Here is a 16,297-nt window from a genome sequence, read left to right as displayed (position 1 = left end):
GACCAAAACTATCCCCAAGAAAAAGAAACACAAGAAGGCAAAATGGTTGTCTGAGGAGGCCTTATAAATAGCTGAGAAAAGAGGGGAAGTAAAAGCCAAAGGAGAAAACGAAACATATACCCAACTGAAGAAAGCCTTATTCAGTGAATAATGCAAAAAAATAGAGGAAAACAATAGAATAGGAAATTAAGAGACACCAAGGAAACGTTTCATGCAAAGGTAGGCCTGTTGCTCTACTGATAATGTCAACTGATGAAAAAGCTCTGTTCAAGGTAAAGGACCATTTTTACTATAAGAGAAAATGCTACACTTAGGAAATCACTAGTTTGAAGTCTTGATTTTAGCAAGTTAAAACTCAAGTTTTACCTATCTCCTGGTGCTATTTAGAATGAGCAAATGAAACAGGGCACCAAAAAATGTTTCATAAACTGTAAAATTTTATTTGTTATTACATAGATGAGCTAGAACCATTTATCATTAAAAAGATTAGTTGTAATGTGATTACAACTGTAATATGGATTATTGTCTAAAAGATTTATCAGTTTACTAATTTACTTTATAAAATCTAAGCATCTAGCCCATTGTTTCTTGAAGTATGATTTCTTAAAGTATGGTTCACTGATACCAGTGAATGCTGGTATTACCAGCATCAGTTGAAAATTTGTTAGAAATGCAAATTCTTGGAGTCTGCCCCAGACCTACCAAATCAGAAAATGGAGGCAGAATCTAGCAATCTTGTTTGAACAAGCCTTCCAGGTGATTCTGATGCATGCTACAACTTGAAAACCATACATCTACCCAAACATCAGTAAAAAGAGAGCATATACAACTAAAATCAAAAGATAAACATATATTATTTATTGTGTGTGCTTAGTAACTCAGTCGTATCTGACTCTTCGTGATCCCATGGATTGTAGCCCACCAGGCTCCTCTGTCTATGGGGATTCTCCAGGCAAGAATACTGGAGTGGGTTGCCATGTCCTCTTCTGGGGGATCTTCCTAACCCAGGAATCGAACCCAGGTCTCTTGCATTACAGGCGGATTCTTTACCGCCTGAGCAAATATTTAAATAAGAAATGTTATTTATTACTTAAATGTTTAAAAGTCATAGCAAAGGCGTATCATCATAAATTGCTACTTAAAAAAAACTCCTAAAGTTTTGTATTTTAAAATAGTACAGTTCTCACTAACTGGCCAAGCTTTATCAATTAACACATTAATCATGAATACAGTAGTAGTATATAAGTTTAGAAGTCAGATTAATTACAGAGTATACAATACTTTGGATAAGGAATTCCCACAATAGTGGGAATAACAATGGTTTAGAAAATAGTCAAGTTTTAATTCTTTCAGAGAGGAAGAGTCACAACTGTATCTTAAAAATCACATTTATCCTGAAGACAACACCCCACCAGCATCTCAATGTTTTTATTCAGGCTAAGGAAGTGTGTCATCACTGACTCAGAGAAAAGACCATTTCTTGGACTGAATCACCAGTAATGTTTCCTGCAGTGTTAGATTTGTCATTGTGTCTGCTAAGCAACAGAAAAACAGTCTCAAAACTTCTTATCTTGAAAGATTTCATAAGAGAAAATACCAACATTGCTCCGAAACTCAAAGTCCAAAGGTCTTGCTATTAATCAGACATATGCAGGATAGCATAGGTGAGAACACTGACGAGTCATGAGCTGACGAGCAATAGAGAGTTCTTTGAGATCTTTCCTGTTCCTTTGTTTTACATTTTAAAAAGTTTTGGCAGTTTCAAGATACCTAGCACCACCTTGGAAAGATGAGCATAGAGTATTCCAATTAAAAACCCATGTTTAGTATTCATCTTTAGTTTCTGAGTGAAACTGAGAAGAAAAGACTTTCCCTGAAAGACTCCTTAACTACAGATGAAGTTCCATTTACCACCACTGAGCATATGACTCTGGCTCTTCCTTTGATCAGGATTCGTGGAGCCCTAAGGGATTTTCCTTCCCTCCATCCTAAGCCTCCAATATTTAAAGAACCCAGGGTTAAAAGCGGGGTTATGCGTAGGAAGAATAACTCTAATGATTGATATCTATACTCTATATTCTAGGGAATATTTTCAACCTATTCAAACAAAAGACTATAATCAAAATTATACTGTCTTTCTCTAGCAATTGCTTTGATCCACCTTACAAGAAAAACAGCAATTCTAAACTCTAATTTCCCCCACTGGAAAGAATAACACAAATATAAAATTATAAAAAGTAATTCACTCCTTTTGCTCATTCACTTACTATAAACATTTCCTGAGTTCCTAGTATGCTCCAGAAATTGTTTTAGATGCAAAATGAGTCTAGTGAGATGCATAGACTTCAGTGATAAGGATGTGAATTCTGTGTGTCTAGAGCCCTAGGTTTCAGATTCTCTGTGAACTAGGACCAGTGGTACTGAAATCTGAGTGAGTATCAGAATCACTTGGAGAACTTGTTAAAACAGAGTTTGGGGCCCCATCCAGAGAGATGTTATTTGGTAGGTCTGAGATGGGTCCCAAATTAGCATTTCTAATAAATTCTCAGATAACACTGATGCTGTTGGTCTGGTGACCACACTTTGCAAACTACTTAGCAAGAAATAACAGCTCATCACACTATGCCTGCCAATTTTAAAAACACTGTACATCTCTCTTCCAAAGAAGGCAATGGCCTTTTAAAGGCTTGTCACTCATAACTGAGCAGAATTCTAGTTTCCAGAACCACCTCAAATATCTGGGATGGTAGCCCCACAAGAGAAGAAAGAAGTACAAATAACAAAGAGAAAATTCTCTTTGCAATGGTTTTGCTTCCTCCTTGTTTTTCTTTTGTTTTATCTCCTAGCACAAGAAGTCTATCTTCTATTATGATTTCTCAAAACTAGGGTCATGGAAAAGGAGAACACACATTCAGATTTTTCATACTTCTTTACTTTAATAAAATCATAGTTTCTCTCCTAAATTCAGTCCCCTTTTTTGTTGGACTATCTCCTTTCTGAACAAAAGAATCAGAGTTAGAAGGAACATTGAGAATTTACTTAATCCCTCCTTGGCCTCAGACAAGACTATATCTAAACCATCCCCAAATATAGCAATTGTCAGTACAAAGATGAATAGGCACTAAGAATTTCCCATTCAACATTCTGTCACATACTTGAAGAAACTAATATACTTTCCCTCAGCCTTCTCTTCTCTGAGATAATCAACCTCGACATTTAAACTTCATTAGATTTCCTAAACTTAAATTCTTTTGACTCTTCTTTAATAAGCTTATCCCACCTTACCTCAGGGCCTGAATTATGTATTTACTGTTATCATGAAGATTTCTTTTTGGTATGTGAAAAGGGGAAAGTTAATTTATGGATTAAATTAAAAGGAATTTAATTGAAACAAAGAAAGATATATGTATAAATGCCACTATAATATAATGGCATTCACTTGAATGATTCATTTCAAATATTCTTTATTTTATTAAAAGAAGTAGTAATGCCCTATGGTTTTAAAATTTTATAAATCACCAGCCATTTCACACATAAAACGGATGGGAATTAGAGATCTTTATAAATATGCCACAGATTACACATAACCATGTTTCATGACACTTCACACAGAAGGAAAACATTATTATTATTCATTTGTTTTTTTTTTCTATGGTGCTTACTACAGTAGTTAGAGTTAATCCGTGATTTAATTCTATATGAGTTTAAAATTACTGAATCTATTATTGTGATTATTCACTTCTGTGAAAAATAATTTCTCTGATTCAAGCTTTGAGAATCAGAAGTATTTAGAGAATCAGTGAGTACAGGACTAGTAGGATAAAGTCCATGTAAACCATGTGTTTCTCAGTAGTTTAGAAAGGAAAAATAGGTAATTGGAACATGGGGTAAAATGGGATGATTCACTTTAGTTCCATCTCTCCCATTCTATATATCACTATTCAAAATTCCACCTTTGCTTTTGGAATGGTGAGGTGCTCTAGTCCAGCACAGACCTGAGGGATACGTTTGTTTCCTGGCCTATTAGGATCAAGGTGTACGGTGGAGGCGATGCATTTAGTCTCCAGAGAGAAGGAAGATGCTGCTTGCACAGCACTTCTACTCACCAGTCCATGCAGCAGCAAGGGTGTTGGCTTTGAAGGAAGCCAACTGTCCTGCTCTCCCAGCCAGAGGTAAAGAATTGCATTGGTGGCCACTAGAGGGAGGAGGATTAGGAATAGAGTAAATTGTGGGGAAAAGGCACCCATGAAAAACGCACATGGGACAACCAACACATCACCAACCACCGCCTAGCAGCTACCTCTCTGAGGGACTACCATGGGGTCTGCAAACACCATTAAGCCAGAGACCCAGACCAGTAATTATTGTAGTATCCCAGAATATAGCCCCTTAACTTGGATGGCTGCAGAAGGGAGTTTGAATAGGATTGTGGGAAACACACAAGCACACAAACACAAACATACAAGCACACAGACATACATTCTCATCCCCCATTACAAGATGTTGCATCTGTGCCGTCTGATTCTTGCTCATTTTCTTATTTAAAACTCTTGATGTTCTTTACCAAGAAAGTGTTCACGGAAAGCAAACAGCCCACCTTCAAGATAGTCTTGGGAGAAGCACCAGCAGAGACACTCATTGTGCCAAGATGTATTTTACCAACAAATCTGTACAAATTACATGAGGTTAAAAACAAACGGAATATAATGTAATTAAAGCAAAGTTTCTTTTGCTAAATTACAGCTTGAAGCAAACCTGCAAGAAATGTTTCCAATTAGCTTCTTTAGCAAACACAAAGCATAGCTCAGAATGTTTTGCTTTCCATCCTGCCCTCTGGGTGGGCTGCCTAGTGGGTGTCTTACCTCCAGCGCAAGTAGCCGAGCATTCTGACCAAGGCTGATGATTCCATGTAAAGCCAACTTCATTGTCTCCACTGCCCGTCCGGGTGATGGGAACATTGAATTTATACCTAATTCCCAAATTCTGTTCCTGAAGCAGAACCTGCCATTGAAAACAACTGGTGAAGATAATTAAAGTACAATGAGCCTGTATTCAGATATTTATTATTTCTTTTGAAGAAGAAAATGTCATAATCTAAGTCTTAAGGGAAACTTAAGACAACTTTTAGAACACATGTACTTATATTGAATATTCTCCTTCCATTTTCATGGGTAATTTGAAGCCATTTCTCTCATTTGCCTTGTTTGGTTATACAAGTATTATTCAAGCAAGTATTGAAAAGATCAGTCACATGGAAAGAGCAGCACAGTCTTAACTTTACACAGATTTTTTCACTCTTGGGCATTTTACCATTATTTAATTTCATCACTTTAATTTCAGATAATAAATCCTGCCCCATCCTACTTCAAAGGACAGATTACAAAGAGGAGAAATGAAGTGGCACAGGCATATTTACCATGACAATGAGATTTTCCGAGGTGGGACCTAAAGCTTCTAAGGATTCTGGTTCATCAGTTGGTCTCTTATAATGAAAAGCTGTCCCAGCAACATCAAATTTCCTCGGCCAGTCAATAGTCCAGGCACCATTAATATAGTAATCATCCCCTTCAGATTTTAAAGCTAAAAAAAAAAAAAAAAAAAAACACTTTAGCTAAAATGTGAAACTTCATTCACTACAATGTAACTGATTAATGACTGCACTGAAGTGTACAATGAATATTCATTTTCATTTAGATATGGGATTCTTGACTATTTTCTTAAGTACAATTTAAAATAGTAATTTTCCATGTGAATGTCAAGAAGATATTGAGTATCTATAATGTTATTGATAGAAAAGAATGAAAGGCTTATCTGAAAGAATAAAAATATGGAACAAGCAAGGGAAATTATGACTAAAGGATGGGAGTAAGGGTGAGGAGCAGACTTTCCTGTCCAAATGTTAAAACAGTAATTATACAAAGACAGGGGTGGGGCAACCTGTGGTCTGGGAGACAGATGGACAGAAAAATAGAACAAAATGGACAGCTAAGAAATAAACACAAGTACAATAGGGAGTTAATGTATAACAAAGGAAGCATCCTAAATTAGTAGAGGAAAGATAACAAGAAATGGAACTAAGGCAAAAGACTAGATTTTAGGCAAAAAAACAAAAAAAAATGCTGAATTTATCTCATTCTTTATATAAGAATAATAGCTATCACAACTCCATTCTAGGTATATATCCAAAAGAAATGAAAATTAGTACTCAAATATTTGTATACACAAGCTTATAGTAGTAATTCCCAGTAGCCAAAGGTGGAAACAACCCAAATGATCATCAGTGAATGACTGGATAAACAAATTGGGGCATATACCAGACAATGGAATAAAAGTTGGCCATAGAAAAGAATGAAGTACTATACATGACTCAATGAGGATGAAACTAAAAAAAAAAAATTACACTAAGTGGAAGAAGCTAGACAGAAAAGATCACCTATTTTACTCTTCTATTTACAAGAAATATCTAGAATAGGTATATCCATAGGGACAAGGAGCAAATTGGTCGCTGCCAGAGGCTAGGGGATGGGAAGTAACTGCTTAATGGACATGGGGTTGTTTCTGGAATGCTGAAAATATTTTGGAATGTATTAAATGCCACTATGTTGTTCATTTTAAAATGTTTGAATTCTATATTATTTGAATCTTTCTTCAATAAACAAAGTTTAAAGAAAAGGAGAGAAAAGAATAAATGCCAGATGTGTAATTATTTAAATGTAAATACAGTTAAGTAATAAAATGTTAGGAGAAAATGTGGGAATATTTAAAAAAAATAATGTTGGGGAATTGAAAGGCTTTTTTTTTTTTGAAAGGCTTTTTTAAGCATGATCAAAACCTCAGAAGGTATAAAGAAAAAGATTAACATCATTTTTTAAACCTCCTTAGGAAAAAATTGTATAAAAAAGTTTAAAAAGATGTAATACAAAAATGTTTATCAGCACTACTACATAAAAACTTGAATAAATAAATGAATGATAATTTTGATAATGATTATCATGCTTTGACAGTGACAAACATGTCAGCTTAATCTTTCTGTTAGTTTGATAACTTATTCAAAAACTTTCTGAGGCCAGGGAAGCAACCTAGACGCTCCTCAGCAGACGAATGGATAAGAAAGTTATGGTACATATACACTATGGAATATTACTCAGCCATTAAAAAGAATACATTTGAATCAGTTCTAATGAGATGGATGAAACTGGAGCCCATTATACCGAGTGAAGTAAGCCAGAAAGATAAACACCAATACAGTATACCTAACGCATACATATGGAATTTAAAAAGATGGTAATGATAACCCTATGTGCAGGACAGAAAAAGAGACACAGATGTATAAAACAAACTTTTGGATTCTGTGGGAGAAGGTGAGGGTGGGATGATCTGAGAGAACAGCATTGAAACATGTATATTACCAAGTGTGAAACAGATCACCAGCCCAGGTTGGATGAGACAAGTGCTCAGGGCTGGTGCACTGGGTAGACCCAGAGGGATGCGATGGGGAGGCAGGTGGGAGGGGGGATCAGGACGGGGAACGCATGTAAATCCGTGGCTGATTCATGTTAATGTATGGCAAAAACCACTACAATAATGTAATTAGCCTTCAAGTAATAAAAATAAATGAAAACAACAACGACAACAACAACAAAACTTCCTGAGACCAGATGATCATGCAGCACCAAAAGACTAAAAGGGTCAAGGTGCAGAGTCTCTGACTCTGGAAATCTACCACTTATCCTTAGGAGTATAGATCATTTTCATTCCCTAATCCCTAACTGCCTGGAAAATATATCTGTACCTTCTTGACTTCAAATATGTTGTAAATTCATTTGACTGTCAAAAAAAGTCTAAACTTTGGAGACAGGAACATGCTAGCTAAAAATTAGTCTTAAATTTGTCTTATATTTAAAATTGTTTGTTTTCAACTCTCAGAGTGATTCTGTCTCATTTGAAACATCAAAATTACCTAGGCAATGTAAGGACAAAATGAAGCAGGGCAAAGGCTAACAGAGTTTTGTCAAGAGAACACACTGGTCATAGCAAACACCCTCTTCCAAAAACACAAGAGACGACTCTACATATGGACATTACCAGATGGTCAATGTTGAAATCAGATTGATTATATTCTTTGCAGCCGAAGATGGAGAAGCTCTATACAGTCAGCAAAAACAAGACTGGGAGCTGATTGTGGCTCAGATCATGAACGCCTTACTGCAAAAATCAGACTTAAATTGAAGAAAGTAGGGAAAACCACTAGGTCATTCAGGTATGACCTAAATCAAATCCCTTATGATTATACAGTGGAAGTGACAAATAGATTCAAGGGATTACATCTGATAGATAGAGTGCCTGAAGAACTATGGACGGAGGTTTGTAACAATGTACAAGAGGCAGTGACCAAAACTATCCCCAAGAAAAAGAAATGCAACAAGGCAAAATGGCTGTCTGAGGAGGCCTTACAAATAGCTGAGAAAAGAAGAGAAGGAAAAGACAAAAGAGAAAGGGAAACATATACCCAATTGAACGCAGAGTTCCAAAGAATAGCAAGGAGAGATGAAGTTTTCTTAAGTGAATAATGCAAAAAAATAGAGGAAAACAATAAAATGAGAAAGGCTAGAGACCTCTTCAAGAAAAGTAAGAGATACCAAGGGAACATTTCATGCAAAGATGGACACAATAAAGGACATAAATTGTATGGACCTAACTAAGCTGAATCACAACAAACTGGAAAATTCTGAAAGAGACGGGACTATCAGACCATCTGACCTGCCTCTTGAGAAATCTGTATGCAGGTCAGGAAGCAAGAGTTAGAACGGAACATGGAACAACAGACTGGTTCCAAATAGGGAAAGGAGTATGTCAAGGCTGTATACTGTCACTCTGCTTATTTAACTTGTATGCAGAGTACATCATGAGAAACGCTGGGCTGGATGAAGCACAAGCTGGAATCAAGATTTCTGGGAGAAATATCAATAACCTCAGATATGCAGATGACACCACCCTTAAGGCAGAAAGAGAAGAAGATCTAAAGAGCCTCTTGATGAATGTGAAAGAGGAGAGGGAAAGTTGGCTTAAAACTCAACATTCAAAAAACAAAGATCATGCCATCTGGTCCCATCACTTCATGGTAAATAGATGAGTAAACAGTGGAAACAGTGACAGACATTATTTTTGGGGGGCTCCAAAATCACTGCAGATAGTGACTGCAGCCATGAAATTAAAAGACGCTATTCCTTGGAAGAAAAGTTATGACCAACATAGACAGCTTTATTTTGCCAACAAAGGTCTGTCTAGTCAAAGCTATGGTTTTCCAGTAGTCATGTATGGGTGTGAGAGTTGGACTATAAAGAAAGCTGAGCACTGAAGAATTGATGCTTTTGAACTGTGGTTTTGGAGAAGACTCTTGAGAGTCCCTTGGACTGCAAAGAGATCCAACCAGTCCATCCTAAAGGAAATCAGTCCTGAATATTCATTGGAAGGACTAATGTTGAAACTGAAACTCATACTTTGGCCACCTGATGCAAAGAACTGACTCATTTGAAAAGACCCTGATCTGGGAAAGACTGAAGGCGGGAGGAGAAGGGGACAACAGAGGATGAGATGGCTGGATGGCATCACTGACTCAATGGACATGAGCTTGAGAAAACTCCAGGAGCTGGTGATGGACAGGGAAGCCTGGCGTGCTGCAGTCCATGGGGTTGCAAAGAGTTGGATACAACTGAGCGGCTGAACTGAACTGAACAAAGCTGAAGAGATTAAGAAGAGGTAGCAAGAATACATAGAACAATTATACAAAGAAGGTCTTAATGACCCAGATAACCACCATGGTGTGATCACTTGCCTAGAGACAGACATTCTGTGATTGTGAAGTCAAGTGAGCCTTAGGAAGCATCGCTATGAACAAAGCTAGAGGAGGTGATGGCATTTCATCAGAGCTAATTCAAATCCTAAAATATGATGCTGTTAAAGCACCACGCTCAATATGGCAGCAAAATTTGGAAAACTCAGCAGTGGCCACAAGACTGGAAAAGGTCAGTTTTCATTGCAATCCCAAAGAAGGGCAATGCCAAAGAAAGTTCAAACCACCATACAACTGTGCTCATTTCACCTGCTGGCAAGGTAATGCTCAAAATCCTTCAAACTAGGTTTCAAAGAATATGATCCAAGAACTTCCAGATGTACAAGTCAGATTTAGAAAAGGCAGAGGACCACAGATCAAATTGCCAACACCTGTTGGATCAACAGAATTCCACATAAACATCTACTTCTACTTCACTGACTTCGCTAAAACCTTTGACTGTGTGGATCACAACAAACTGTGGAAAATTCTTCAAGAGATGGGAATACCAGACCACTTGACCAGGCTCCTAAGAAACATGTATGCAGGTCAAGAAGCAACAGTTAGAAGCAGACATGAAACAACAGGTTGGTTCCAAATCGGGAAAGGAGTTCATCAAGGCTGTATACTGTCATCCTGCTTATTTAACTTATATGCAGAGTACATCATATGAAATGCCGAGGAGGATGAAGTACAGCTGGAATCAAGATTGCTGGGAGAAATATTATAACCTCGGATATGCAAATGACACTACCTTAATGGCAGAAAGTGAAGAGGAACTAAAGAACCTCTTGATAAAAGTGAAAGAGAAGAGTGAAAAAGTTGGCTTAAAACTCAACATTCAAAAAACTAAGATCATGCCATCTGGTCCCATCACTTCATGGCAAATAGATGGAGAAACAATGGAAACAGTGACAGACTTTACTTTCTTGGGTTCCAAAATCACTGTAGCTGCTGAATGTAGACATGAAATTAAAGACACTTACTCCTTGGAAGAAAAGCTATGACAAACCTAGACAGCGCATTAAAAAGCAGAGACATCACTTTGTCCACAAAGTCCGCCTAGTGAAAGCTATATAGTCAGGTACGGATGTGACAGCTGGACCATAAAGAAGAGTGAGCCCTGAAGAATTAATGCTTTTGAAATGTGGTGTTGGAGAAGACTCTTCAGAGTCCGTTGGACAGCAAGAATATCAAACCAGTCAATCCTAAAAGAAATCAACTGTGAATATTCATTGGAAGGACTGATGCTGAAACTGAAGCACCAATACTTTGACCAGAAAGAGCTGACACATTGGAAAAGACCCAGATGCCAGGAAAAGATTGAGGGCAGGTGGAGAAGGGGGTGACAGAGGATGAAATGTTTGGATGGTATCACTGACTCGATGGACATGAGTTTGAGCAGACTCCAGGAGATAGTGAAGGACAGGAAAGCCTGGCATGATGAAGTCCATGGGGTTGCAAATAGTCAGACATGACTGAGTGATTAACAACAACAAATATATCTGAATCTGCACAATACAAAACAGTGAAAACAAAAATAAAAACAAGACATCTAGCAGCTTTGAATTCTCCTTCAATTTAAGCTTTCACTTTTCCATTTTCTTATCTACTCAGTTAAGGAATCCTAAGTCACCTTTGCTAGTATCATAATGTATTTCAGAGCAACACCAAACATTTAAAGGACTGAACAAAAATTTGGTAAGGGAGGAGGATGTGAGGAGGATGTGGCATTACAGACAGAGAATTATCAAAGGTAAAACATCTGATGTTAGAAATCTTATTTTTGTTTTGATTCTTCTGTTGCACAAAGGAATCTAAAATTATGCTGTAAAAATAAAAAAGTCTTCTTAAACAAAGAAAGGAAAAGTCTGATGATACTGATAGTCTATCTAAAGGGGCATTCTAGATATAGTCTTATTTTTTAAAGATTTAAGGAAAAAGAGGTGATATTTTAAGGGGAGTAAGAACTCATAAGGGCCATAACAGAGTCTACATCCATCTCAAGGAATCAAACATCAAGTAAATAGAATTTCCATTTTCTTACACGGGAAATAACCGGGATTGGGCTTACCCTCCAATTATAAACAACTAGAAAACTCATGAAATATATGAAGCAGTTGTTTTTAGACACTGGCCAGGATGGTGAAGGGCTGTGTCATGCAAAAAGGAACACAAAGTGAGTCACATCATTTCCCTTCCTTTCTGCCTGGAGGCACTTTCTGTCTGTGTAGACCAGGAGAACCAAAGCAGAACATGGTGGTCTCATTGAGTTAGGAGACAAAGATCAGAAACTAGGAAGGCTAAAATAGCTGGAATTTGCAGAACCAGAAAATCAGAGTAAAAGGAGGGAATCTGTTACTGAATAGTAGTCTATGTATACACAGGATAAAACTCCATGAGGCCAGACCTCCCCACCCTAATTCTAGACAATCATAAGCAGAAAAATTTCTAGAGCAAGAATTCAGAAGTTTCAAGCGCTAGGGCATTCATCAGAGAATAATGCCTTCTTAGTGGGGCAGAGCAACTCTGGACTCATCTCAACAACGCTCAGAAACAAGCCTCAAAAAGACCAAGCTCACCTACAAGTTTCTTAACACATCAAAGGAAAAAAAAACAACAATAAAAAAATCTACACTCTCAGTAAGAAAACATTCACAATGTACAACATCTAATGAAAAAACTACTACAAATGGCAAGGAGGAGGAAAATATGGTCTAAACCAAGAAAGCCAAGTAAAAGCAAGAGACTCAGAAATGACAGAAATTATAGAATTAGTAGAAAATAACTTTCAAACAACTATTATAAATATACTCAAGAACTTTAAGGGAAAACAAATCTAGTGAAAAAAACTGGAAGATATATATATATATACATATATATATATATATATATATATATTATAGATGGATGCTCAGGTCAACACAAAGAAAGAAAGTATGACAGATACAGTAAATATGTAGGTAAACAGAAAATAATTCTTATTTTAAATTTTTTAAAAGAGTAACTGACTCTTTAAATAAAAAATAACAACAATGAATTGTGTTTATAACATACAAAGAAGTAAAATGTGCTTTTAAAAAACAACACAAAGGATGGAGGAATACAATGGAAGTAATCTGTTGTAAGAGTCTTGTATCATACATAAATGTTGTAATATTATTTGAAGGTATATTGTAATAAAGATGCATTTTGTAAATTCTAGAGCAACTACTATTTAAATAGAACAAAGCAATATAACTAATAAGTCATTGTGTGTATGTGTGCTTAGTCGCTCAGTTGTGTCTGACTCTTTGGGAGCTCATGGACTGTAGCCTGCTAGACTCTTCTGTCCATGGGATTTTCCAGGCAAGAATACTGGAGTGGGCAGCCATTCCCTTCTCTAGAAGATCTTCCTGACCCAGGAACTGAACTTAGGTCTCCTGCATTGCAGGTTGATTCTTTACTGTCTAAGCCACCAGAGAAGTCCATTACTTGGAATACCATAAAACATTTGATAAGACAAAAAGAAAACATAAAAGGATAATAAAGGGGAAAATACAAGGACAGAATAGAAAAACAGCATGACAGACTGAAATCCAATGATTTTAATAATCCTACAAAATACAAATGATTCAGACATAGCTGACTGAGATAAAGTCTTCATGTCCTGTAAAGCTGGAAATATTTAACACGTGGCCCATTACAGAAAAAGTTTGTCAAGCCCCTGCATTCAGAGATTATATTTGAAAAACCAAAGATTGTTAGATACCATAAGAAATGAGAATCAAACAACATGTTGCCTGGAAGAAACATATTTAAGGTTCATAAACACCTACACATGAAAAGTGGATGAACAGAAGAGAATTTACAATGCAAGCACTAACAGAAGAAATCTGGGTTGCTAGATTAGTACCAGTCAAAACAGATGTGGATCAAAGAATACCATCAGAAATAAAGAAGAATATAGGATAATGATAAAATGTTCAATACAGCAATAAAATCTAACAATCTTGAACGTCTACACACCTAACAACAAAGTTCGGAAATAAATGCAGCAAAACCTTACAAACTAATGGGAGAAATAAACAAATCCACAATTCCAGTTGGACATTTGAACATGAATCTTTCAGTATTTGCTGAAACAAACAGGCAGAAAATAAATAAAAATGTACAAGACTTCAACAAAACTATGAACCAATTTAATCTAATTGACATTTCTGGAATACTAAACCCAAAACCACTATAATACATATTCTTCTCAAGGGCACATGGAACATTCACTACAAGAGTCTATACTCTGGGGCATAAAACAAACCTCAACAAAAGAACTAAAATCATACAAAGTATCTTATCTGTCCATAATAGAATTAAAATAAAAATCAATAATGACATCTGGAGGCCCCCCAAATATTTAGAAATGGAATAATACCTTTTAAGCCATGATTTATGGTAAATAAGAAAATATTTTAAATTGAGTGTTAATGAGAAAACAACATATCAAAAGTATATGGGATGAAGTTAAAGCAGTGCTTAGAGGGAAATTTATAGTGCAAACTGCTTATTTTAGAGTAGAAAACAGACTTTAAAAATCAATAATCTAAGTTTCCATCTTGATAAGCTAGAAAAATAACAAATTAAACACAAACTGAATCACTTTGTGTGACTCACACAATTAATAAAGAGAAGAAATAACAATAAAGAGATAATAAAGAGAAGAATGGGAATCAATATGATGGAAAATGGAGAAATAATAGGAAAGTCATTTAAATCAAAAGCCAGCTCTTTGAAAAGACAATAAAATTAATAAACAAAAACTACTAATCAATTTAATCTAATTGACATTTACAGAATACTAAATAATTTATGGAATACTAAAGCAAAGGAGAAAAGGAAAGATATTCCCATTTGAATGCAGAGTTCCAAAGATTAGCCAGGAGAGATAAGAAAGTCTTCCTCAGCGATCAATGCAAAGAAACAGAGGAAAACAACAGAATGGGAAAGACTAGAGATCTCTTCAAGAAAATTAGAGATATCAAGGGAACATTTCAGGCAAAGATGGGCTCGATAAAGGACAGAAATGGTATGGACCTAACAGAAGCAGAAGATATTAAGAAGAGGTGGCAAGAATACACAGAAGAACTGTACAAAAAGGATCTTCATGACCCAGATAATCACAATGGTATGATTACTCACCTAGAGCCAGACATCCTGGAATGTGAAGTCAAGTGGGCCTTAGAAAGCATCACTATGAACAAAGCTAGTGGAGGTGATGGAATTCCAGTTGAGCTATTTCAAATCCTGAAAGATGATGCTGTGAAAGTGCTGCACTCAGTATGCCAGCAAATTTGGAAAACTCAGCAGTGGCCACAGGACTGGAAAAGGTCAGTTTTCATTCCAATCCCAAAGAAAGGCAATGCCAAAGAATGCTCAAACTACGGCACAGTTGCGCTCATCTTACACGCTAGTAAAGTAATGCTCAAAATTCTCCAAGCCAGGCTTCAGCAATACGTGAACCGTGAACTTCCAGATGTTCAATCTGGATTTAGAAAAGGCAGAGGAAGCAGAGATCAAATTGCCAATATCTGCTGGATCATTGAAAAAGCAAGAGAGTTCCAGAAAAACATCTATTTCTGCTTCATTGACTATGCCAAAGCCTTCGACTGTGTGGATCACAATGAACTGTGGAAAATTCTGAAAGAGATGGGAATACCAGACCACCTGATCTGCCTCTTGAGAAACCTGTATGCAGGTCAGGAAGCAACAGTTAGAACTGGACATGGAACAACAGACTGGTTCCAAATAGGGAAAGGAGTATGTCAAGGCTGTATATTGTCACCCTGCTTATTTAACTTGTATGCAGAGTACATCATGAGAAACACTGGGCTGGAAGAAGCACAAGCTGGAATCAAGATTTCTGGGAGAAATATGAATAACCTCAGATATGCAGATGACACCACCCTTATGGCAGAAAGTGAAGAGGAACTAAAAAGCCTCTTGATGAAAGTCAAAGAGGAGAGTGAAGAAGTTGGCTTAAAGCTCAGCATTCAGAAAGCTAAGATCATGGCATCTGGTCCCATCACCTCATGGGAAATAGATGGGGAGACAGTGGGAGCAGTGTCAGACTTTATTTTTTTGGGCTTCAAAATCACTGCAGTAGTGACTGCAGCCATGAAATTAAAAGACGCTTACTCCTTGGAAGGAAAGTTATGACCAACCTAGATAGCATATTAAAAAGCAGAGACATTACTTTGCCAACAAAGGTCCATCTGATCAAGGCTATGGTTTTTCCAGAGGTCACGTATGGATGTGAGAGTTGGACTGTGAAGAAAGCTGAGTGCCGAAAAATTGATGCTTTTGAACTATGGTGTTGGAGAAGACTCTTGAGAGTCCCTTGGACTGCAAGGAGATCCAACCAGTCCATCCTGAAGGAGATCAGTCCTGGGTGTTCATTGGAAGGACTGATGCTGAAGCTGAAACTCCAAT

The 16,297-nt window shown here is 36.8% G+C and overlaps 1 protein-coding gene across 7 annotated transcripts in view; it reads right to left on the bottom strand.

Annotated features, from left to right (window-relative positions):
• The window catches only part of ADAMTS6 (ADAM metallopeptidase with thrombospondin type 1 motif 6), a 278,395-nt gene that overhangs the window by 54,767 nt on the left and 207,331 nt on the right, over nt 1-16,297 (bottom strand). For 5 of the 7 annotated variants that reach the window (XM_061129691.1, XM_061129694.1, XM_061129693.1 and 2 more), the window contains 2 exons: nt 5,417-5,580; nt 4,863-5,001 (listed from right to left, as the gene is read on the bottom strand). In XM_061129691.1, the coding sequence (XP_060985674.1) occupies nt 4,863-5,001; nt 5,417-5,580 (303 nt within the window). Of the gene's footprint in view, nt 1-4,106; nt 4,196-4,862; nt 5,002-5,416; nt 5,581-16,297 lie in introns of all 7 variants that reach the window. The other 2 variants (XR_009690552.1, XR_009690551.1) reach the window with 1 other exon arrangement.

Source organism: Dama dama, chromosome 25 (assembly GCF_033118175.1).
Source record: "Dama dama isolate Ldn47 chromosome 25, ASM3311817v1, whole genome shotgun sequence".
NCBI lineage: Eukaryota > Metazoa > Chordata > Mammalia > Artiodactyla > Cervidae > Dama > Dama dama.
Note: the sequence above shows the minus strand (reverse complement) of the source record. Positions and strands in the feature narration are given on the sequence as shown.